This window comes from Papilio machaon, chromosome 7, assembly GCF_912999745.1.
Source record: "Papilio machaon chromosome 7, ilPapMach1.1, whole genome shotgun sequence".
In the NCBI taxonomy this organism is placed as follows: Eukaryota; Metazoa; Arthropoda; class Insecta; order Lepidoptera; family Papilionidae; genus Papilio; species Papilio machaon.
In genome coordinates this window covers 3,118,851-3,144,468 of record NC_059992.1, presented here as the reverse complement: position 1 = coordinate 3,144,468, position 25,618 = coordinate 3,118,851, and the positions used below count along the sequence as shown (strand labels likewise).

The following is a 25,618-nucleotide window of genomic DNA, read 5'->3' as shown; positions in this document are numbered from 1 at the left end:
ACTTAAACCAACACGTCAATTCAAACTGCTACATTCTAAAAGGTAAGATGAAAACACACTTGATATTTTCTATTAGTGCTTCGCTTTGAAATCTTTCTTAAACGTTCTGCAATTTATGAAAAATATCTTTTTATCTTCGGGTTTATGAAAGACTGGCACCCGTCACATACTCACATAGTCGTTTTAACAGCCGTCAATGTAGTATAATTAAAAAACGCCAATTACCTTTGAAAATCAGATTGTGTCATTTTTAAGCTGTGTTAGGTCTATAACATAATTTCTTTTTAAATCTTAAATTCATAGCTCTATAATAGCTTGAACATTGATTATTAAGAAATCTACTTGAGTACTACTATTTTAATCTTACTTTTTTAAAGTTATTCCCAAATGATACATGTCAGCGCCATCATATTATTTTGTACCTCTAGTTTTATATTTAAAAACTTGTATATATTTATGAAAAAAAACCAGAGCAACTACTTTTAAATACTTTTGTTCTTTTTATACATTTTTAACTATTGGTTTCATGTGCTCTATGATAAGTAACAAATTGTATCAATTTCGTTGACTTAAATGAGATTCTGTACAAAAGTTGTCTTTGATTTTAAAAAACAAATTATGGTCTCGCGTGAGTAGCGGTACAAAAACCCGATCCCAAAACTTACACGTAACCTTTTTTATACGTCAAATTGCAACTGTTGTGTTATGCCATATTGTAAGTCTCTAATTTCAGCTATTACTCGTATAACGTTACATAAACAGATATCAAAATTATCTATTGCAATTTAGTGCCCTAGTAATAGTTGCTAGGCGTTTAAATACTGATCGCAAGGTGATTGGTGTATTACATCCAAAGATTTATATAGTTTTTTTATATATTTGATTACATCGTGTTGATTTTATTTTTTAACTAGGTTTAGACTACGACTTCGTCTGCGCGAAATTAAAGAAAAAATTTAATAAGTAACCTACGAGTTCTTACAGACTATGTTCTACATCTGTACCAAATTTCATTAAGATCCGTTAAGCTGTTCCGGAGATACGTTTAAACAAATATCCATCCATCTAAACATTCGTATTTATAATATTAGTAAGATTAATTGAATCTTACAGAAGAAATGTTATTGAAAAATCTAGGAATAAATAATAATAAAATCTTAAACGTTAAACAGGACAATTAAATTTGTTTGTCACCTAATTTTTCGCAATTACTAGCGAATTAATAATTTCATCATTTCATTAAAGCATTTCATCATTTTGTTGTTATAATTTTCTCATGTGTTTTATTGAATGTTTATTTTATTAATATTATTACGTTTCCTATATTCAAACAGAAATCTTATTATATCTAGAAAATATTCTGCAGTCGTATTATTTAGTTAAACTGGAAAACCGTAACGAAATCGCGGGCTTCTTTGTCGTTCTGCATATCAGTGGTCCCGTTTCCATACCAAGATTTAGCTATCAAATATTCAACAAGGGGAGGTATGGTTGCTGGTTTACTGCCTCCTCCCCGCAGTACCCCGCCGTAGTACGCCGCCCCCGCCCGTCCTGTCTGAAACAACTGAACGTGCTAAAATCAATAACTGACGCTTGTTTGACATTGAGGTAATAATTGAATTGAATTAAACGGTCAAAATGACAAGAGTCGCGTCTATTAATAACGTTTAGTTAACGCACAACGAAATCCTTTGAGCGATGATTTTGAAAAAAATTATCTGTAATCCGGATTTAACCGGCTTTGTGTACAAAAATTGTATAACATAGGCTGTGAATTTTTTTTATTTTGGGTTTTTCGAACTCAGAAACTTCGGTGTCTCAATTATGTATGTAGTAACGGTTGGGTCCAAGGATCCGAAGAGTAATTTTTGTTATTTACTTTGTTCAGTAATTTTCTTATAAAAATGAAATACTTGATTAATGAATTTATTGTTAGTGAATGGAAGCATATAGTCATACTTTTAACTTTGCACTTCTAATTTTATAATATATTTTGAGTTACATACATTATTCTGCAAAAAAGGATTTACATAACACTTCCACTTCTAGTTAATATTCAATTGCAATTAATATTTTGCCTATCAAAAGCCTTATTATTTCTAGATTATGTACGTAATTTGGACGGGGTTTCAATTTTTCCTGACCCGAGAGTCGACCCGCCACCCCGCGAATGAGGCCCAAGAAGTTGGTTAGGTTAGAGTCCTCGGCCCACGGACCCCTGGGGGCCGCGCGAACCGAGCCGGCAATAAGCAAAGTAAAATTTTTCTTTTATGCTCTTATAGTGACCGAAACATTTTTACAATCGCGTTTTAGCGCATACTCAACGCCACCTAGTAGACGTTTAATGTATTACTCTTAACAAATTGTTTATTTTTGATAAATTTCTTATTACTGCTATATTCATTTAATTTTATGTATTATATTTTTATTTGCATTTTGGTTTGCAAACCTGGTCATATAACTAAGAAAGCAACGAAAATATGTATTATTAAAAATGATTAATTCAAAAATATGAAGCTATACTATACGCTTAACGCTTATACAAATAGTTACAAATAGTAATTGCTACAAAAATTAAATATTATGTACAAAAATATTTCTCTACAACTCTAAAATTTTAATGTAGTATAATCTAAGTATCGAGATATAATTTATTTCTTTTAAACTGTTACTAAATTCAAGTGGACATTATCTGTCCTTGGGTACCTGAGTTCAAGATTAATTGGGGCTCGTCATTGTAATTGCCGAGCTGACTTAAGTCGTAATGGTGGGAATGAACGCCGGCCGAGTTTTATTACAAAAACGTTGACGGTGACTTATGACCATTTAATTCAACCTTACAATGATCTCTTGTGACATTTAGTCGGATTAATTTCGTGACAGTATTTTTTTAATTCTTATTAGAAACAAATACCATAAATTAATTACAAATAACAATATTTACTTCGTCTTTAAAAATAAAAAATAACTGTCTAAACTTTAATGTGACTTTTTGGCTCACGTAAAACCAGGTCATCGGAAATTCTATCTGGTTCTGTACTAGAGTTATACCTACATCCTGACAGCATGTCCAATATCAAATTTAAGTGGTTTCTTACGTAATAATATTAATTTTAAAACAAAGTATTCTATAATAATATGAAAGATTAAAGAACGGAAGGTTTCACGGCGCAGGATGAGGTTTGCGGTTGAAAAACGAGACTATAAAGACGGTGGTTAAAGTTGAAAGCAAGTTGAACAGGTCCTCTTTGTCCTGGACGGAGATTTTATGGTTTCTTACCCGACCTCCTTTGATTTGACATTCTCTGAATAACATTTTAGCTCTCCCAAATGAAACATAAATAGAGCTCCTTAATTAATTCCATAACAGCATTAAGTAACTATAGGGTAATAAGATTTTCATTTCGTTATTATTTCAGAGATCATCTATTAAAATATTATTAAAAAAAATAGTAACAACTTAATTGTTATACACGACGGTTATTCGAATTTAATCATCATCGTGCACTTAACGTTTCAGTACAAAATACAAAGAAGAATTAAATATCATAAAAGCGTTTTATTACCGTAGCATTATGCGTCAATTAATTATTTTACATCATTCATTATCTCATCATTCAATATATTACTCCATATATTTTTATGGTAAACCAAAAAGAATTATCCCTATTGTTTTACATATACTTTTTCTTTATTTATTGCAAGAGAACATAACATGTACTAATTAAGAACAACAATGCTTTCAAAACAAAAAAAAATCATTAAGCAGCAAGCAAGCGTAGTGCACATTTTAACACCTCGTGTTGACAACAAGAAAGAAAAAAGATTTGGCGCCTTCTTTTGGCGTGTAAGAGCGCGGGAAAAGTGGATGTTCTCATTTCTTCAGTGCACAAGTAAAACAAAAATAACAAGAACATTGTAGGCGTTTCTGTATTCACTTCGCGCTCGAGCATAATCAATCATTTTTATAATCACGAGCTTTTATTTCACAACACATCTTAGTGTGTTAAAATTTAACCTCTGAAACCAATTAAAACATATTTCTTCTAATTCTGCACCTGAGAGATTTAAATTACACATACATAATGGTTCCTCATGCACTTATATATTTTAACAATCAAGTAATTTTAAAATGAAAGAAAAACACAGGTTTGACCTTATTAAATCGTGTTATTTTATTTGTAACGAAATTACTTAACTAAGACCCTAAAGTCATCCGCTTTTCTAAATTGTGTTTTATTTTAAAAATACAAATTGATAAATTTGATAAATCTGGATCATGTTTCTCTTTTTTTCATCTGTATAATTATCTCACAACATTGAGTTGCATGACAGCTGTCAAAACGGACCTATTGCGATAGGTTTAAAATTATCTAATGCCAATCGGTTTTAACTGTTTGTCCGCATAATTTGAATAATAGTGCAAGGGTTAATTAAAATTTATATTAATAAAGTCTCAGATACTTACGAATGTAGAACATTAAAAGTCATGTCTTTTTGTTCACTTTATTTGCCTGTTAGTAAACATTGATCACGTTCTGTTCGACAAGTTTAATCAAGGGCTCGGTTTAACCATCGTAGCCCAACATGGCGGTTATTCTCGCCGTGACGTCATAACACAAATTAATATTGCACCGGAACATACGTGAAGCAATAGCGACAGCGTTGTCACTGTCCCTACGTATTTTTTATTTAACTTTTCCTTATTAACTGTAGTTTTGTATCACATTAATTTTCTGATTTGCATTGATTAACTCTAGCAATAAAGGAGATTTTAACGGACAAATTCAGAAACTCTATTTTATTTTTTACAAACATTTGTTGGAATTGCTTAATTAATTTTTCTAACGCAACATTTAAACAAACTGCAGGATATCAGCAGTTTGTTTACTATATTACTTTTTCATCTTACATTTGAAATAAACGTTTTCATTTAAATGAACAAAGATATCAACGTTTTTAAATCTGTGTTTGTGGACAAATATTGTTGTTAATAAAAATACACAACAAAACTATAGTTAAAATTAATTTTCACTGCTACATGTGACGTGCAAAACGAATTTCGAGGTACAACGTTTGTGTTTGATCAAATTTTCGCTTTATCTGTGCAAACAGCAGCGGGGGAAGTAAATAGGAAGCGTGTGGAATATTTGCTCTGCTCTGTGGCTAGCTGCAGACCGCATTCGGGTGGGAACACACGTATGCCAAACTAGACTTCGTATAAGAGCTAATAGAAATTGTTCGAAAAATATCGAAGTGCTATCTTTTCTATATAAAATATTACAAAGTACAGTTTCATTAGCAATCTATAGCAATTTAAATTTCAAAATAAAATAAAATTTTCACTGTTTATGCAATGGTGTTTTAATTTTGAGAAACACCTGTTCGTTGAATTATATTAATACGTTTAGTTTTTCATCGTCAAGTGTCGTCAAAGTTCACTTTTTCCCGGAAGCCAGGTTAACCTGAAGAATCTCATTGTTCGAACAGAACATTGTTGCTTTACATAGCCACTTATCTGTTAATTTTATTCTAAAATCTGCTCTAAGGTGTTTTCTTTTGAAATTCACCATTTAAATTGTTAAGTCACAAGTTATATCTAATTCAATTTCATTTTTTTATATTATTTTTATATAAAAACATTGTTGTTTCATAATAACTAAATATCTATGTTTAATATTAATTATAAAGTCTACATACATATTTAAACAACCTCCAACATTTTTATTTGTTGTGCTTGCACACTTTAATACATTGATAATATTGTTTATTAATACCAATGACGATGAATTACAAATTATATAGTTCATACCAGAATAGAATAAAAAGACATCTCTCTTAGTTTAAACATATATAAATATGTTTGACACGTCTGACAGTAAGTCTAACAAGCAGTAAATACACGGCTATTGAAAATTGAAAGATTGATTAGCCGAAAGGGGATTAATGGCGATGAATATCATGTTTTTTTTATACTAAACCGCCCGGCTTTATCAGCGGTGCGGAAAACAGGCCGGGCTGGACGGATGGCGGGGGATTAAGCGACCAACTTATTAACTACAGTACAGCCGGATGCAAATGAGGACCCTACCACACTGCTATTAATAGAGCGTTCACTAAAACTATTTGTAGCCGACAAGATTACATGTACTAACAAATAAAAGAACGCTTTAAACTTCTTTTTAATGAAAATGTGACGTAAAGTACATAATTTATATATTCCATAGAAGGATTTCATCAGACCTAGATAGCCTAAGCACAAAAAGTTTGTTTAATTAAAACGTAATAATATTAAAGCGATAAAAAGATATTTTAGTTGTACTTCAAGCGTATTATTTGGTTGGCTCTAGAAAAATTGAGTAAAAACAATTTAAGTCAAATAATTTGCACAACAATACTAGATTTTAATATTCAAATATATGTGTGTAATCCCACCGTTAACTGTTCTTTCGTATTATCTATTGATTTAGTATTGTCAACGACATAGCCTCAGATAAAAACTATTATTCGATTCAAATCAATCGTAAACCAGAATGTTAGTGCATCAATAATCCTCATTGCGAGTGTATTGAGTAGCTGAACCGAATTAGTGCCGGTGCGCGAGCCGGCATCGGAGCTGAGTTATCGGAAATATCGTGTTTGAGCCGCCCACCGGCGGAAATTGCGCGCCCCGAGCAACGCAAATTAACCGCCCGATAATACGTACCATGTATCGTGCGATGTATTTACTTGCGTTATACGTTGTACGTCGTAGTCGCGATACAATATACGCACAAAGAATTAAATTAACTTTTTACTTAGGGTCTATTTTTTAATGAGATATTTTTTAAAAATTTTTGTGTTGCCAGCTTGTTGCACTTCTCTTGGAAATAAATCTATTTGTGTTATGCTTTTAAAATTTAGACTTTTTTTTGGGAAATACAAAAAAAATTCCGTGTTATTATTATTATTTTTTCAAATGAATCTAACCGTCCTTTAAACATAAAATTCACGAGATAAGTTTGTCTCAACGGAAACCCATTTGCTGTTCTTCTGGTGTTGCGCAGGTCCATTGTCGTCGGAATTTTATTATTAAAAAAAAACTGAGAATCAGCTACTCAGTATTATAAGTTAAAGTATAACTTAATTTATAAGTAAAGTAAAAATATTATGTCAAAAGGTGGACTACAATTTTATAAAATTATAGCACTTTATATATTTCGCAAAATTTCTATTTAGTAATTGGGAACTGGGTCAGTGATTACCGCACTGTAGGTACAGGAAACAGACACAAATTCTAAATACTCTTCATTCATTATTCGATATTTCTTTTACTGCTTGAATATTTTGTACAAAAATTGAAGTTCGTATGCTCATACATTGTAATTAGTACAGTTTAAACTCGCTGTTCAAATTACTAACATTGCTATGTCGAGCTAAATTGTAAAGAAACCATAAAGAAAACCCTTTCAGAATTATCAATGCCTCCTACATACATGCTCTTTATTACCATAAAATATGAGCATATAAAAAGTGAATGGAGATTTGAACATATATTTGTAATGTAGTAGATGGCTAAAGTATGATGTGATTTTGGTAGTTCCCTAAATCTCAAAGCTTCTAAATCAGTATTACATCATCGGGGCGTGTGGATGATACATTATTAGTTGTATGTAACAAGGCTCGCTTCGGCTGCAGATGACGGCCATGATTGATATGTGCCACTGATGCCGGTCTCTTTGATGCTGTTTGCTGTGCTCTCATCTGAGCCCATGACATAGCTTTGGAAAATATTTGTTATCTAAATTAGGGTCAGCATCTAGTGTTAAATCACAAGTATGAAACTAATTGTCATCTAATATGTACAGTAAGTCATTAAATATGTACAGTATTATGATTTAAAGAATTAAGAAGGTCAGATGTTTGACACTAATAATATGTCTTAATATTACATAATATCGTTGTGTTAGGTATATAGGCGTTATATTAAACATTGTACATTTCCTAAAGGTAATGCATAAGAAAAGTGAAATGCTGCATCCTGCTGCATGAACAGCTGCATCAATCATCTTTGATGTACTGTGTCAAATAGTGTTGTGTCATTTTCAAACGTCAACTCACGCGCTATACACCGTCACGAGTCACACATTCGCACAAGTTTCTGAACGCATTCCTAGAAGTATCATCTCGGAATGTGAAACAAATTAAATATGAGACACGGATGTTACGAACCTCACGCGTAACTAAACTGTTATAATTTGAATCATTTTGTTTTTTCATTCGAGTATTTAAAACACGCATGTTGGACAACATTATAATAAAAACAATGCGAAATCATGATCGACAATTTAGTTACACATTAGCAGGTCAATATCCTGTTCTTCATTTTGTTTTTTATAATTTTTGATTTAAAATATTTATATGTCGACAAGCGAGAATAAAAATTCATTAGTTGCAGAGTCTGTTAATCTTTTTGCAGTAAAATATTTTAATTTATTACTGAAAACAATATTCCAGAGAAGATTTACGACAAAAAAAATGTTGACAAAAAGAACTTTCATTAGGAAAACGAAAATTACGTCTATTTTCTTTATTTTCAGCTTTAAACTTTTTGAAACAATATTGGCTAAAGTTTTTTGAATTAATTTTCGAATGATTATTATTTTAAGTTTATGAGGAAGAGGGAAAATGATGTTGAAATGTTTTGACTTGTTGTTCTAAAGGCAAAGTTTCCGACGACCAGTATCGATGATAGCATTGTACATAAACTTTCAAAAGAAATGCGAATTAATCAGAGATCTTATTCAGAATTCAATAAAGGGAACCTCGTTTTGTATTAACTAGATACATATTATATATCTCTGCAATAATCTAAACTCTTTCTTAAAGTTCGCACTCATGTAGCTATTTATTACGAAAAAGAGAATTCCTAGAACCATTTTTGTGGTGTAAATGTACTTAACCAATGCAACTTTCTAGACTATACTGCCGATTTATTGAAGAAAGGAGCGAAATAAGATCCTGCACATATTATACCATGCATCAAAACCGTGCTGGAGCTTTGAAAGCTTATTTCTATTAACAATAGTTGACTTTGAACGGTATTGGCTTCCTTTGAAAGTCGTTTTAAAATATATAAAAATTTATATATTTTCATCGTAAAACTATTTCAATTTCGACAGCTAAATTGTGTTACAATACTACTCGGAGAAGCGCGTGCCTTGCGCTGTTTGCGAATAATTAAGTTACCAACAGAACATTCCCTTGTGTCGGGGCGAGGGTGCAACTAGCGGGATAGAAGTAGAACTTTCTAGAATTGGAACTTTACCGATATCTCAGTTGATTCTTGGCGAAACTTCTGCGTCGGATACAAAAGTGCAACTAATGGCGTACTGAAATGTATCCTAGTTGAGTTTAAACGTTTCCGTTCGAATAGTTGCAGACTAGAACTTGTATTGGACAAATTACATAAGCGTTGTAAAAAAAAGCTCTTTCTATACTTGTTAATCTCTCGTGCAACATACAAAACTGAGCAAAGACAATTTAAAATTACGTGTCTTCCTTAAAAGTTGCAACTTTTAATGTTTATAAATAAGATAATTTTTATTTTTTAATGAATAAACAATGAACAGTCCACTAACACCTGCGGTGTAATCTAATTGATTTGTCAAAGAAATAAAACAAGGCAGGCAATGTCCGTGTCCGGTGTTGACAGCTGGAAAACAAATCGTGCTTGAGAAGCGGCCGATAAGCAGTCAGAACAATTACACTGCTCAGTGAACTTACGAGCCTTATCTTTTTACCGATAACAATTACAAAGAACAAATTGACTTCGTTTCTATCGAAGACGATGACGTCGCATTATTACTACATTTTGTCCATTCTTTTATATTAATAATAATGAAAGTTATGCACTGTTTATAAGTATTGTATAATATTTTACTACTTTATCCTTAAAGGATGTTCTTTATAAAAAACTATAAAAGCTATTAAGGAACATTGACTTTTTTTTTCTTTTTTTCTAAATTATCAGGTGAAACGGCAATTAAACTGAATTACTTAGTAACCCATTAGGTTAATGTAAGTACCTAGTGTAGTGGAATTATGCGTTATATTTTCTATTCGGTCGACAAACCGAAAATTGTTAAAAACATTACTACTATCATAAGTCTACCGTTACATAATTCGCATTGCTCGCACAATTCAAAACACGTAATATCGATTAATCATTCGCCGAGAAAAATACCATCGGGCCAACACTAGCGAACGGTAATTTATTACGTCCTCAGATTGATCCCGGCCATTGTTACCTAGCCTGGAGGTGAGACGCCATATTGACGTCACATGTACACCTACACTGATGAAATATTAACAACAGATAAATTGTGATTGGATCCTTTATTACATAACAATATTCTTGATGGAACAATAAAACTATTTGCAAATATTTCGTTAATGTTTAAATTTAGATTTCGAACCAATATGTAAAATATGGTTTAACTAATAGTAATATTATTAGTCCTAAATAGACGTAGAACACAAACTAGTTGACCGAAAATATGACGAGCAACTTACCTCTATCCAAAGATGTTTAATTTGGACGCTAGAGGGATTCAAAGTAGATAAAAATACATCCTTTATAACGTCTATTTGCTTTCGGTCACAGAAATTTAGTTTGTTTTTATGCAGGCAAGCTTTACATATTTTAAAGCGCTACACAATGAGATACCAGAAACACTGAAAGACTTGTCTGCAATATAAACAGTACAATAGGCTCTCACTTCCCAACTCGACTTAAGCTACGGTTCCGGCACGGAAAAGCATAAACAATGATATATATGTGCAAATATTAATTAAATGAGTAACAGAAAGCTACATTTCTACATAAAGCTTCGTACACTAGTACAAAAGGACCACGCTCTTATGGAAATAAGGCTTCCTTCACTTCTTAACTTTTCCTTAATACCGACCCAATTTGAAACTTACAGCACGTAAAACAGATTTCTCGGAATGCGAAATGCCGCACAGCTTTTGCACTTACAGTTTGATGAAGTAGACGAGTTAATTAACATTGCTCACAGCTCAGTGCATGAATTAAACTCAACTTTACCTCTACGTAATAATATTGAAATGAAATCATTCAATTTAATGTTAACAAAGTTGCTTGTATACTTAGTATTTTTTTAACGAAGATTTCATCATCTTAAAAAATATACCATAATTTTTAAAGTTTTTAGAAAATAAACTTTTTACCTAAAACTTGCAATATATTAATGTAAATAAAAAGAAGTAAATAAAATTTAAATACAAAAATATACGTATAGTGTATTAAAAATGTACTTGAATGATTTCTATACATAAAATACGAATATAAAAATTGGGAATGTTTATTCAGTGCAAAACATCTGAAGCATTTTAGCAAAGAATCGGAACTGATGTTTTACATTCGAAGAAGCACAAATTTACATTTGACTGCGAGTACGCGCCGGGGTTTTCATGAAGTTTCTTTATAAACTATAAGTTTACGAGGGTGGCTCGTTTGCTACCCTACTATCATGTAAACTCTACCAAGATATTTTCATCATAAAGAGGAATCTGTATGTAAACTTTTTTATTTGGTAGAAATTTACCGAATAAGCCAACATTTATAATTTAACAAATTAATAGCATGTTAACGAATTGAATGCCTACTTTCGTATTCGGGTGTGCTCTCATTTTCTTTTCTGATTATGACGTCACATTTCTCCCTCTCATTTTACATCAAAGGAAAATTCTATGAAGACACCATCGAATTTTCTTCAGAACCAACTTTGAATTTCTTCAAAAACTGACTTTCGGAGTAGCGTTTTTGTTTGACATCATAAGGAAGTTTATGATGCCTATCACTGACTATTTCTGAACTGTATGGAATTTATATTTTGTGTCATTTATGTGCGAAAAACATCTGGTGCGCCAACTTAACGTGAGTGGGATAAGGTCAGGATGATGATAATGATGTTATTTGTGAAAATGACTTTGGTAAGAATAAACCTCTTTAATCTATAAAGGTGTGTACAGTGTAGTACAAAATAGGAGAAATAAGAACAAAGAAAACTTACTTTCCAGAGATACAGTACAGATACTACAGTAGGGGAAATTGTTATAACATCTGTTAGTGTTAACATCCGTGGGGTGGAAAATACTCGACCGGTAATAATCCGTACCACCCTGCAGCATCAGTATGCTCTTATCTTTAAGCCAATTGGTAACAGCCCGCTACCGAATGCTCCAAGTGCACATTTGAATCGTATAACTGCTTAAGTACCACTTGAAAACTTTCAGTTCCAAAGTACCCTTGAAGTTCCGCAATAGGAAAAATTCACTTAACTATTCGGAATACAGAAAATGTTACAAATACATTATTGTGTAATTCACCTCAAATATCTGTAATAGATGAACATCGTTCAAACTTTAAACAGCCAATCAAACAAGATCCATATTAATATTAATAAAACAGATACTACAAACGTAGCCGTTTGTAGTATCAACGCCATATCCATTTTACTGCTAAGCAACAAAAATGGAGGCAACCCCTTTATGAATAAAAAGCTCGAAATTAATAATTAATTAATTAACAGGTGGGAATCTCTAAACAAACTAAACCGTGTCAATAAACCATCTATAAGATTAAGTCTACGTTACAGTTCTCAATAACGATTGAAAACTGAAGTCAAAATTAATCGACGAATATGTAATTCGTGCTCCGTGGTAAGATAGAGCCACGACTTGTAATCCGCTTTGAAGTACTCTGCATAGTACGAATAGTGTTAAATGTTGATGCTAATCGGGTTGGCACCGACGCCGACGTAGTGGTGGTGTGGTGGCGGTGGTCGGTAGGTCAGGACGGCCAGGGGCGAGCGGTGACCACGTGAGCCTCGCGCCCGCCGCCGGGCCATTCATAGGGCGGGCGCGGGGACGGCGGCGCGGCGCCGGGAAACATGCGCGCGCAACGATCGATACGAGGTGGCGCTAGTGGCGCGGATAGTGGCCGGCCAGCCGCGCGCTAGCACGGACGCGTCGCGAGCCCATGCCAGCACTCCACAGATGACGGAGTCCGCCCGCGCTCGACCACGCCGCACCGACCCCGCCGCACCCAGCGCGCTCAAAGCCGTACAGACGCTCCCGTGCCGTGCGACAAGGTACGAAAATCGATACGCGGGCCGCAGTCTCCTCCGGCCGCGGCCGGGCGTCGACTTTACACAAATTAATTAAAGATGAGTTGCATTTTCTACAGTTCGGACGTGTACGATTACAGACGGTTTACTGACCCATACGTATGTTACGGTTACAGTTCCAGATACCTCAATCTAGATTGAAACTAGAGAATCAAGAGTATTTCAGTGAACAAGAATAGCTTCCTACACTTAAAATTCCAGTAATTGATAAAAAAATACACTACGTCAAAAGATTTGGCATCGGTGTGTGACTATTTTTGCAATTTTATTTATAACTAGCTGTCGCGCGCGACTCCGTCCGCGCGGAATTAAAATACAAGTTAATTAAAACGATTATTGGACTACAGGGCTCGATTAAAATAAGAAGATAATAATTATCTAAAATCAAAGCTATCCTAAAGCAAAAGGCATATTTGATTACAAGTCCAGCGTTGCATAAACATTAACAATATACATTTTATTCATATACACTTAAACTAAAATTAACTGTAAAGATACAACTCAGCACAGCCGCACTACCTCTAATCAGCTTTACATCACAAAAATCGTGAAAACCCGAAAAAACATGTGTCTAAAATGTCTAAGTCTTCTGCACTAGTTTCACACAACGTCCTTTGTGGAACCTATATTTTTCCAAACAGCACTATTTTTACTCTTTTCATCCATCAAAGTCTCATCTCTCAGCATCTCTATGAAATAGTTAAGAAAAGCCAATACTTTTAATTTAAAGACCTATTTTTCTTATCTAAGTAAAAATGAAACGTATCACAAAAAATATTCTCTTTTTTTCTGTATGACTGTTTCTGCTATTATTATTCGTGAAATGTTTTATCATTTGTCATTCGAAACATAGAGTAATGGTTGCTTTTGATATTTCTAAAGCCATGTAACTAAAGGGACACGTTAGTCACTTCAGAAAATACGACTAACACAACACAGTCAATTTTTGAATCACTTTCATGGAGCAGACAAATTTTAAAATTTCAATCTAAATTTAAATGAAAATTTACTTATATCAAAGCAATGGTGTAATTCAAGAAATACGTGATGGAGAATTTAAGAAATAAATAATAGAGAAATAATTTAAATATCATGCAACGAACTTTTATAAACTTAGCACATAGATTGCTTCTTCGCGGGTTACTTCAGGAAGTTTAAAGTGCCACTTGTCTCTGGTTTCCTCTTTAAAAAATATCATTTTTAGTCAAACAATGATTTTAATTTTAATTCTGTACGGAAAATTCTTTTACGCTTTTAAATTCAGTTTCTTATTTTGAAAAACCACATTCTGTGTGCCTGCAATGTCAGCTGTGGACTTTATCATTGTTAAATATCTTGTGATGCTGAAGCAATCATTTTTAAACCAAAATATTGGAATTTAAATAAAACTTTACACCGAAAATAAATAATTAATGCACGTATATTTTTGGTTCCTGATGGTTAACAAACCACAATTTGTATTAGAGTTAATTATAGTTTCACGATGACGTAAGCATTAAATAACGTTTTAATTTTAGCATAATGACTTTAGTGTGGCAACCCTATACGAAGGTATATATCGTGATGTCATACAATTAAGGTCAGGCTACTGAAATAGTCCAAGGGCGCAGTGCCATTCTGAGTTATATGCAACTACAGTTGCTAATGGTAACGAAAAAAAATCAATTCAAACAATTCTCACACGACCTTTAAATTAAGAACCAGCATTTTCAAGAAACACACGACTCCTAATCTATCTATCCAGCCTCATAACCCACTGCTAGGCATAGGCCTCTCCCAACTTTTAATTGATAGATCCTTAAAACAGGCTCAATGATGTCCTTTTTATCTATTAGCCACAGCAACTTTTTTATCCAGAGGAGTCGAAAAAAACATTTTATTTTACTTAAAGAAATACTTGTCTTTAGATTATTCAGTTAAACAGGTCCCTTGTGATTGCCTCACGAATGAACCTGGGGGACCAATACTACTCTCTGCAAACGGCACAAACTCTTGTCTTGAATTTTTTTTCTGAGAATTAGCTAAATAAAAATGGCGCTTTTCTTCCGTTCTGTTTATCATGAGACAACACTTTCCGCATCTCTAACACTGATTCGTTGTTGAAAGTAGTCTCCTAGAATTTACAATAGAAATAAAAAAAAAACTCATTACTTTTATTACAATTAGCATTTTTTTATATCTACTGTTGTTTACTGAATGTTAATGTTAATTTTAAGATATTAAATGTCATTTATACTTTTTGTATTTCAAAAATGTGTGGAAATATATCATTGAAATATTCCACAATAGCTCTTCCTGTCCTTCTCAGAAAGGCACTCTATGGGACTCTACCCTTGTCATAAAGGTATAATAAAAGCAAAATCGGTAAAGGTATCCGAAACATACAAAGTACAAATAGGAGCATTGTCGAAAGAACCTTATGACATTACGTATGAAATGATTCATTCATCGATTCTTACAAGTTAAAGAGTAAAAAAGAAAACGAAGGTATAAATGTACAAATTCGATTTACCCTAAACGTAATCAACACTCATATTCAACGGCGAATATATTTGATAGTAATCGATGCGAATGCGTATCGGTCGTTGGATGAGGAAGACCGCATACTGTGGAGAACATTGGGGAAGGTCTATGTCTAAGAATGGGCAGACAAAGGCCAATAATGATGATGATAATGCGTATCGAGGTGCATTTCCATCTAGCATTCTGCGTTGTATTTTAAGTCCCATTAGTCCTCGTTTGTCGTTGGTTGTAATAATTGTTTAAAATATAACGGTGCCTTTTGCTGCTTGTTATAGGTGATGCATCGAGGATGAGTCGCCGCGCGCGGCCGTGACATGGGAGCGCAGGCATGGGCTGGCGCGCCGAGCACCCGCCGCACCTCGCCGCCGGCCTGCTGCTCCTGCTGCTAGTCAACCTGCCGGGTAACACGCCGACACCAATATACTACACAAAAAATATCAACCCTTTACAAATCTTCTACGTTTAGATTAGTGATATTGATCAGATTGATTGTAGATTATACGAGGCATCGCCGAGCGTCCAACTTAACGGTTAACACCGAACCGACAAACCATATTGACGCTGACACATCTCTATGACATGCCCTATCCCCTTCATGTGTCTCCTATATCAGTTATGAGGTTTGTTGACACATCTTGTCGTCGGTCAGCTGCTGCTCCTGTAGCTATTTAACATACTAGGATGTACCGACACCGATAACTATTACTGTGACAATGACACACTACTCCGACTGGTTACTAATTCGTCACATACCTTCTGTGCCAGTAATAATATGAGAAATGAGCAGGCGTGCCTCGCCTATAGCAAATGTTACTCGCACTATTACAATTTATAAGCCGCCCGGAATTTAAAAAAAAAACACCCAAAAATAGCCTATATGTTCTTCCAGACTATAATCTACATCTGTGCCAAATTTCATCAAGATCCGCTTAGTCGTTCCGGAGATACCTTCAAAGAAACATCATCCATCTAATCTTTCAGATTTATAATATTAGTAAGATTAATATTGTACCAAAAGTGTACAAAAAGTAACGTCGTCAATAAGTCAATATCGATACCATCTTATTACACAGGGATTACATCGAATTATAATGAGGAAAAAAAGTTGCGAATAAACGCACTTATGTATGTGTTTCTTTTTATGAAAACAAAGATTGCTGACGCGATTCGCTTTCCATCCGGATCTTATTTAATACCAAGTGCGACGAGAAAAAATTCTAATGTTCACAGAAAAAATTTAAGAAAGAAACCGTTTAACGTTAAACTTTAAATTAACTTAGATACAAACGAAATCCTTGCCGTATATTTTCTGCAACTGGTCGAATATTCGCTTACCATTCAATATTTCTTAACAAATTCGGCGCAACCCTCAATTTCCGTTCTAAGAATTTAAAATATCTTTTCCTCGCTTACATAAACTGGAAGCAGTTTCTCAAATACGTTGGATAGAAACATTTACGACATGTCCAGACTGCTGATAAATTTAGCTGACCATAAATCATAGAGATATTATTCTGGATCTTTGGGTAAAAATACAAAGTGATTATGTGTGTTTTTGAATAAAAAAAATTAATATTCTTCTTCTATATATAATTGTTCACGTATAAAAATAGCAATGATAATTCCGACGAATAAACAAATTATTAAAACATTCAGAAAAAATAGCAAATCTAAACTCAATACCGCAAAAATATAAACGAAAAAAAATTGTATCAGAATTTTTGGAAAGTTAAATCTGGCCAATATTTCTAATTGGCTCAAAGTTAAAAGTACGAGCTTCAGTTTTTTTTATCATACGAGTATTGGCATTCTTTGTACCAATATGTCGAACGTTTGCACAAAAGCGCTTGATCTGGTTTGATTTATGTCATGCATTTTGATAAATGCGGATTAACCTTAATTCGTTCACGCTAACGAATGTCGATCGGATTCGAGCCACCGACAGATAACAAACAAAACATATATAAATCACCTTTTATTCAAATGTCACAAAACATTTAATGGAAATCCAAATTAAATGGTAAATGACTTGTTACACCATTTGTGGTCATATTTGTTGACAGTAAAGTTGTTTCAAAGGTAATATGATCATTTTGGTAGTTTATAATTAGTTTCTATTTCTATTTCCATAATACATTAATAGTAGTTAAATAAATTTCAGATGGTATTTAACTAAACGCAAATAATACGTTGAAATATGAATGTTAAGGGAGCCACTTAAAGTTTAAAATTGCAAAATAAAATTTTAAACTTGTAAGTTGCGATATGCCTACACCGGTTAGATTAAACGACGAACATTTTATGAGCACTTGTACGTCTCTTAAACACTTTCATTGCAAATTTATTGAAAGATAAAACACATTCAGCGCGAACAATTTTTCTACTACTGGATACTGAAAGAAAAATCCCCGCACAATTAAGGCATCGGTTTTTCTCGTACTGGTTTTATCTGGTTCAAATGGCCACAGAAATAGTCATTAATGCGAGCTTTCTATAGCGAAAAGAATAGATAACGAGCTAAATGAACGTTGTATTCATTTCAAAGTGCAGTTATAACAGCCTGTACCTTTATCTTTGGTGAAGATTTAGTCCTCCACATTGACACAAATTCTCAAGTACAGAGATGACCTATTTTAAAAAGACAAAATTAATAAAATGACAGCCTTAAAGTAACTGAGTTAACACTTTTACGCTTTTCTTTTTCCGCTTTTAATTTATTTACAGCATTGTGTAAATGACACTAATCTTGAAATAAATACTACATGAGTTTTATACTGAGAGGAAAAGATAATTTCAAATAACAATAAACTAAATATGATGATGAAGATTACGAAACTTCACATTCTCAAAAATATAATATACTTGGTATAAATAATATACTTGGTTATACTAGGTACATGTTTGTAGAAGTACAATGGTGTATTTATAGGTACATTCAGCGTCAAATTTAATTATTTAAGTAGTGTATTACAGTTAAAATGACGCTTTTAGGGCATTAAAGGCCGTTCACACGATCTTTTCTTGCTTCCAGTAGGCTGAGTGCGAGACGGTTTCCACGATGTCGTATGACGCACTTCGTAGTATCGAAGTTGAGTCAGAAATACTAATAAAAGATGTTTGCAGTAACCTGTCACCAAGATCACCAAGATGCCGTGCACATCACGGCGATCCTTGGCGAGAGCGTCGTCTTCAACTGCCAGGTGGACTTCCCCGAGGACATCCCCGTGCCGTACGTGTTGCAGTGGGAGAAGAAGGTAGGCGAAACGGTACGATGGCCAACACTCCACTCTTACAATACAACGCTGCTCATCTACCGTGTGTGTGTTTCTGTTCAGTAGAGGACGGCTCGTCCCCGCGACGCGCAGCAGAATGTAAAGTATAACGTGCCGTGTACGCGGCCACTTTGTCCGTGCCAGTGGTAAGGGCGCCGTGGGCCGGGGGCTGGCGCTCGCACACCCCGCGGCCCCCGCCCCGCGCGCGCCCCACGCACGCCTTTATGTAATTTCGCCTCTTCAGCATACCGCCTGTTGTACCTACCGCGACATACACCACAGTGACAAAGCCCTACGAAACGTGTCTGAGAGAGCAGCAGATCCCCGTTAAACTAAACCGACACAATACACGACCACTTTACATATACGATAAGATAAATATTTCTTTTCGTTTTGCAAATAAAATATTTTCATTTTCGTTTGTTTGGGCGCACAAGTTTGTATCGGAGTTAGCACCGGGAGCACATAGCTTCAGGCTGACACGGGGCTCGCACTCCCTCGCGCACCGGCGGCGGTTCTGTCTGTTTCTCTCTTCTGTGGCTGTGGGCTCGCCCAAGCTCCTGCACTCCTAGCCTTACTACCTACCTCTTTGTTTTATTCTCATACTGCATACCTACTGCATACTGCATGCTTCATGTCTTGTCACACGTACCTATTCGTATCATATCGTCTCGTCTCGTATCGTCTCGTAGATAGATCTGCACTACATCAGCTTCTTTTGTAACTTGTCTACTTATGAAGCTGATTGTTACTAAGTATCAGAAAGTTGTTCGTATATTAATTACTAAGTAATTGTTGTAACCAGTACCTATATCTTTGATATGTAGACAATGTATCTCTAGTCATTTTTCCATGCATGTTCTTGTAGCTTATCGTATTTAGTTCACAAAATATTGTTCTTATGTTAAAATCAATTAAGACCTGATCAAACGTAATCTTTGCCGTCATGTAAATAACAAAATTTTGTGAAAGTATTCATTTCATGTTTATTTCATTACCTTCCATTAACCTTTCACGACTGGGAAATGGATAATTTCACGAGGACTTTACCGAACATTGTTGGATGTATGTATTTATGTATGATTGTACTGTGTAATGTAATTGTATTGTAAACTGGAGGTGAAGTGTGTGCGCGCCGGTTGAAGTCCGTGTGCTGACGCGTGTTGTGTATGCAGGGGCAGGACATACCGATCTACATCTGGTACGAGAGCTATCCCACTCACAGCGGTGAGGGGTACGAGGGGCGCGTGGCCCGCGTCGCTCCGGACTCCCCCTATGGCGCCGCCAGTCTCAACCTCACCAATATACGCGAAACTGACCAGGTAACAACCCTACGTTCCTACTATTCAAGTATTCACGTACGAGTATAAGATAAAAGTTTCATTTTAAATTATGCAGATCAAAATAATAACAAAGGATGAACGAGAACGAATTTTTGTTTAATATTTAAAAGTTATGACTTTAAACAACATTATGTTGTCATCAAAGACTTTAAACGCTAAAATAAGTGACAAAACACATAAAACCTCATGTATACCATACAAAGGTCTATTGTTTCTTTTGTTCCCTGAACGCATTTTCCCATGTCTGCGGGGAGTTCGCGTTTTAACATTTTGTAACATATCTGCGTCGTTTCCGCGTCTTTGTGACTACAATGTAACTCAAACTTGCATACGAATTGCATTTATTAGAATGTCGACATTATTTTGAAGAAAATTTACACACAAACACACATCTTATTAAAACAATCGCAATTTACCACCATAAAGAAATCATTATTGGTCTTATTCGTTTTGTCCCATTATATTGAAGCGAAGGAAACAATGTTTTTCGTTCCATAATACCTTATGTGTAACAAAAAGATCGCAAGTTTGCAACTCATTACTAACTTGAGGATGTGCAAAGCTGTGATTAAAGTCCATCTGATGTTATGAAGTCTGCTACTTATAAAAATACGCTCAGTGGTAGTGGCTCATCTTTTCTAAAGTATTAGGTAGTTTTAGTAATTTTTCTGTACAATAACATGTCTCTTGATGAATGTTGAATAGTATTTATATGTTGTTTGTGGTATATCAGGGTTGGTACGAGTGCAAGGTGGTGTTCCTTAACCGGTCGCCCAACCAGCACAAGAACGGCACCTGGTTCCACCTCGACGTGCACGCGCCGCCGCGCTTCTCCATCACACCGGAAGACATTATATACGTTAACTTAGGTAAGTAGCTTGTAGACCTCGAGATGGAGGAACCGATCCCGTACGCCCAGACGCCACACCCTGTGCACCTGGAGGGGCTGCAGTTCGACTGCCTGGCGGACGGTGACGAAGTGGCCCAGCAAGCTGCCGTCGATGTAAATATGTTAAATATTTACACCGACGGTAGCAAAATTGAAGGTAAGGTCGGCGCGGCGTTATCCGTTTGGGATGGTGCTGCGGAGACTCTCTGCCGGAAATTAAAGCTGAGACACTTCTGCACCGTATACCAGGCGGAACTGTATGCCCTGCACGAGGCAACCCTATTCGTAGTGAAGAGCACGCGCAACGCGTTTGGTATTCATTCCGATTCCAGGTCCGCCCTCCAGACGGTAGTAAATGGTGAGTCCCTCCATCCCCTCGCAGTGAAAGCGAGAAAAAATTTGAAAGAGGCTAGAATGCAAGGGAAGGATGTAAGATTATATTGGGTGAAAGCGCACGTGGGGGTGGAGGGAAATGAGAGGGCGGACGAACTTGCGAAACAAGCTGCAATCGGAATGAAGACCAAACCCCACTACGAAAAGTGTCCCATTTCATACGCCAAGCGACAGATCCGCTTGGAATCGCTTGGGGTATGGAATGGGCGCTACAAGGATGGTGAAACTGCCTCGACAACCAAAGTCTTCTTCCCGGATGTCATAGAAGCGTACTCCATCATCAGGAAACTGGACGCAGACCCGGTACTTACACAAATTTTGACCGGACACGGGGGGTTCTCTGCTTACCTTTGCAAGTTCCGTTGTAAGGAAAGCCCCTCGTGTGTGTGCGATCCGGGGGTACAGGAAACCGTGCTGCACATCATCACCGAGTGCCCGATGACCGGCGCAAGGAGGGCCGACTCTGAAATCAAATTAAAAGAAAAAATAAAGATCGACAACTTATGCAGTCTAATAAGAAATAAAGAGAAAAGAGAAACGTTTTTAGAATATTGTAAGGAGTCGGCCCTCACGGCCATAAAAAGGAATAGGGTGTAGGTGAAATAATTTATTGATTTTAACTATTTATTGATATTTATTGTTTTTATTGCTTTTTAACTTTTTATCCTTTTAAATTTATTTTTAATTATATTTGAAATTTGAAAATTATTATTGTAATTTTAAACTAGTTTTAATTGTAATTGTTTTTATTGTTCAATTGTACATAGTTTTAATATTTTATTTAATGTATTATTTTTTTAACCTAGACATAGCAATAATATTGTGATATTAGATTTAAGATTTTATGAAAGTGTATAACCGCACCCCAGGTCCCTGACCCAAAAATATGTTAGGGGGAACGAGAGGGCGGCATGGTGCCGCCCATAAAAAAAAAAAAAAAAAAAAAAAACTTAGGTAAGTAAACACAATACTACACCTAAATGCTGCACTCAAAACCCTTAAAAAAGAGAGGCGTCTCTTAGTGTAAAGGACTCCTTAAGTGGTTACTTAAAGACTCGTAAATTGTAATGTGTGTCCATTCCATTGTGACCTGTTGCATAAATCAATGGGGGAGGCCTACATCTAGCAGTGGACGAGCACAGACTGAAATGGTTAACTTGAATAATGTAAATTTGCAGGAGACGCGATCATTCTGAACTGTCAGGCGGAGGGTACGCCGACGCCGGAGATCTTGTGGTACAAGGACGCGAACCCCGTGGAGCCGTCGGGCACGGTGGGCATCTTCAACGACGGCACCGAGCTCCGCATCAGCAACATCCGGCACGAGGACATCGGCGACTACACGTGCATCGCGCGCAACGGCGAGGGCCAGGTGTCGCACACCGCGCGCGTCATCATCGCCGGCGGCGCCGTCATCACGGTCAGTACTCCTCACATATAGTACGACCAACTTGTCTGGCCCGGTGGGAGAGGCGCTGTTATCGTGTTCTCTCAGAAATTTTTCAAGCAGTTACTGTTCAAATAAACGACAATATTTCTTATGGAGAAACAAAGCTGTATTCCACAGTTGTATTAAAAAAATCCACTGTTAAAAATGAATGTTTCACTTCATTGCACTCGGATCTACTGTTGTTATCCTATGGGAAATACCAAATTATTTAATCATTCTGTAAGAAAGGATACGAAAATATAAGGAAATAACAAAATAATAACGATATACTATTGTTATAATTAATTTGAGCTAAACTCATTTCTTTTCCCGTAATAAAGGTACAAATAGCCTTGATAAAATTAATAGCGAGTCGCCCACGGGCGTCGTTAGGCGCATTGGAGTATTACAATTGGAGCGATTATAATTAGGAGAAAGTGCCATTTATCTGTTACTGTTAAACGAGCAAATTTCATTTAATATTTGTATAGCGTATTGCCCTTCTCGTAATATGAATATATGATGAAATGTAAACACGCTTCCATTGTTTAAACGTTTAAATACAATCCGCCATGTTAAACGGTTTTGCTGTATTTGTACTCTATTAAATAATAATAATATTTGCACAAGTTATGCACAAACATACTTCTTAGTTCTAGTAACTAAGTGTACTTAGCGTGTCTAAAAAAATATTAAGTATAATAGTTTTTCACTACCTTATATTTTCTTTAAAACGCTATGTCTGGTTGATTCGTTCACTCAAAATGTAATGATTAAAAAAGGAGAGAAATGTTTGAAAGAATATGGATATACGCATATAGATGAAGAAGTGAGAAATACACGTAAGTTAGCGAATTTTAGAGTCGATAATTAAACAAAATGATGTATATATTATATTGAATATGCAGATGCCACCAACGAACCAAACGAAGTTAGAAGGCGAGAAAGTGCAGTTCTCGTGCGAGGCGAAGGCTCTGCCGGGCAACGTGACGGTGAAGTGGTTCCGCGAGGGGGCGCCGGTGGCGGAGGTGGCGGCGCTGGAGACGCGCGTCACCATCCGCCGCGACGGCGCCCTGCTCATCAACCCCGTGGCCGCGGATGACTCCGGACAGTACCTCTGCGAGGTCTCCAACGGCATCGGCGACCCCCAGAGCGCCTCCGCTTATCTTAACGTTGAATGTACGTTCTTTTTTTTTAGTGTCTTTATTGTTAGGTAGATGGCTTTCATTAATTATTGTTGTTGGCCTCTTTTTTCTATTTATATTTATATTTTTTTATAATTTCAACCTAATGGATAGATGCAATTTGTGATCGTCACACTGTACATACTGTTTACCTACTGTGGTTATCATTTCTTAATATGATCTTTTTTAAATAAGACTAAAATATATTGTGTAAATAAATCAAAACATAATGAAGCAACTATAAATTTGTTATTTGACCTCTTCGATTCTCTAATAAGTAGCGAAATTAAAAAAAAAGTATACTAACATTTTTTCGGTTGATTTCCAGACCCAGCGAAAGTGACGTTCACACCAACAGTACAGTACCTCCCTTTCCGACTGGCGGGCGTGGTGCAGTGCTACATCAAGGCCAACCCGCCGCTACAGTACGTCACCTGGACCAAGGACAAGCGGCTACTGGAGCCCTACCAGACAAAGGACATCGTCATCATGAACAACGGCTCCTTGCTCTTCACCAGGGTCAACCAGAACCACCAGGGCCGGTACACCTGCACTCCGTATAACGCACAAGGAACGCAAGGATCATCAGGTATTTGTTTGTTGTTGTTAGGTATGTATTTAATTATTTTTACCGTAACATTTTCTATTGTAATTAATACAGGATAATACAACTAGCGCCATCTATTTCAAATAAACCAAAAGTTGATGTTCTCTGTAAATAATAACCATTTTTATAGGTCCGATGGAAGTGTTGGTCCGGAAGCCGCCCGTTTTTACTGTGGAGCCGGAGCCCTTGTATCAGAGAAAAGTGAGATTTTGCAAATACATAATTCGTTAATCGATGTGGCGGGTGACTAGTCATTATTAAATGTACTTGAAAAGCATACTTGAAAACAATCGCGATTGCTCCAGATTACAGTTACTAACAAAAGAACTTCAACTAATGATAGATTAATGGAATTAAATCTTGAAATCGATTTCTCCCCGCTTAGGAATAGAGTGTATTTTATTCTGAAGCGTTATCAATAATCCGGTGTCGATGTAAGGTGGGGGAGAGCGTGGAGATGCACTGCGAGGCGCAGGAGGCGGAGGGCACGCAGCGGCCCAGCGTCACCTGGCGGCGGCGCGACGGACTGCCGCTGCAGAAGAGTCGCGTGCGCGCCCTCGCCGGCAACATCACCATCGACACCCTGCGCCGACAGGACTTCGGCATCTACCAGTGCGTCGCCTCCAACGAGGTCCGCGACATCGCACTATGTTACCACCGACATAAGTCCAAACATAGCCAAATTTTGGTCACAACATAACCTAACATTAGTCTCGACAAGATTCAGATCTTTGGGACGTTGGTCCCAAATGGAGATAAAATTTGTTCTTCTTTCTTAAAAAGAC

The 25,618-nt window shown here is 35.9% G+C and overlaps 1 protein-coding gene across 6 annotated transcripts in view; it reads left to right on the top strand.

The window, feature by feature from the left end:
- Positions 1-25,618, top strand: part of LOC106714107 (protein turtle) — a 75,968-nt gene that overhangs the window by 41,702 nt on the left and 8,648 nt on the right. For 4 of the 6 annotated variants that reach the window (XR_001357158.2, XR_001357159.2, XM_014507050.2 and 1 more), the window contains exons 2-10: positions 15,992-16,117; positions 18,840-18,982; positions 20,164-20,310; positions 21,065-21,200; positions 22,792-23,033; positions 23,951-24,221; positions 24,555-24,815; positions 24,964-25,034; positions 25,273-25,464. Coding sequence is in view for 4 of the 6 variants with exons in the window: in XM_014507050.2 (XP_014362536.2) it covers positions 16,045-16,117; positions 18,840-18,982; positions 20,164-20,310; positions 21,065-21,200; positions 22,792-23,033; positions 23,951-24,221; positions 24,555-24,815; positions 24,964-25,034; positions 25,273-25,464 (1,536 nt within the window). In the remaining 2 variants the exon portion in view is untranslated. Of the gene's footprint in view, positions 1-13,003; positions 13,158-15,991; positions 16,118-18,839; positions 18,983-20,163; positions 20,311-21,064; positions 21,201-22,791; positions 23,034-23,950; positions 24,222-24,554; positions 24,816-24,963; positions 25,035-25,272; positions 25,465-25,618 lie in introns of those variants that run through there. The other 2 variants (XM_014507051.2, XM_014507052.2) reach the window with 2 other exon arrangements.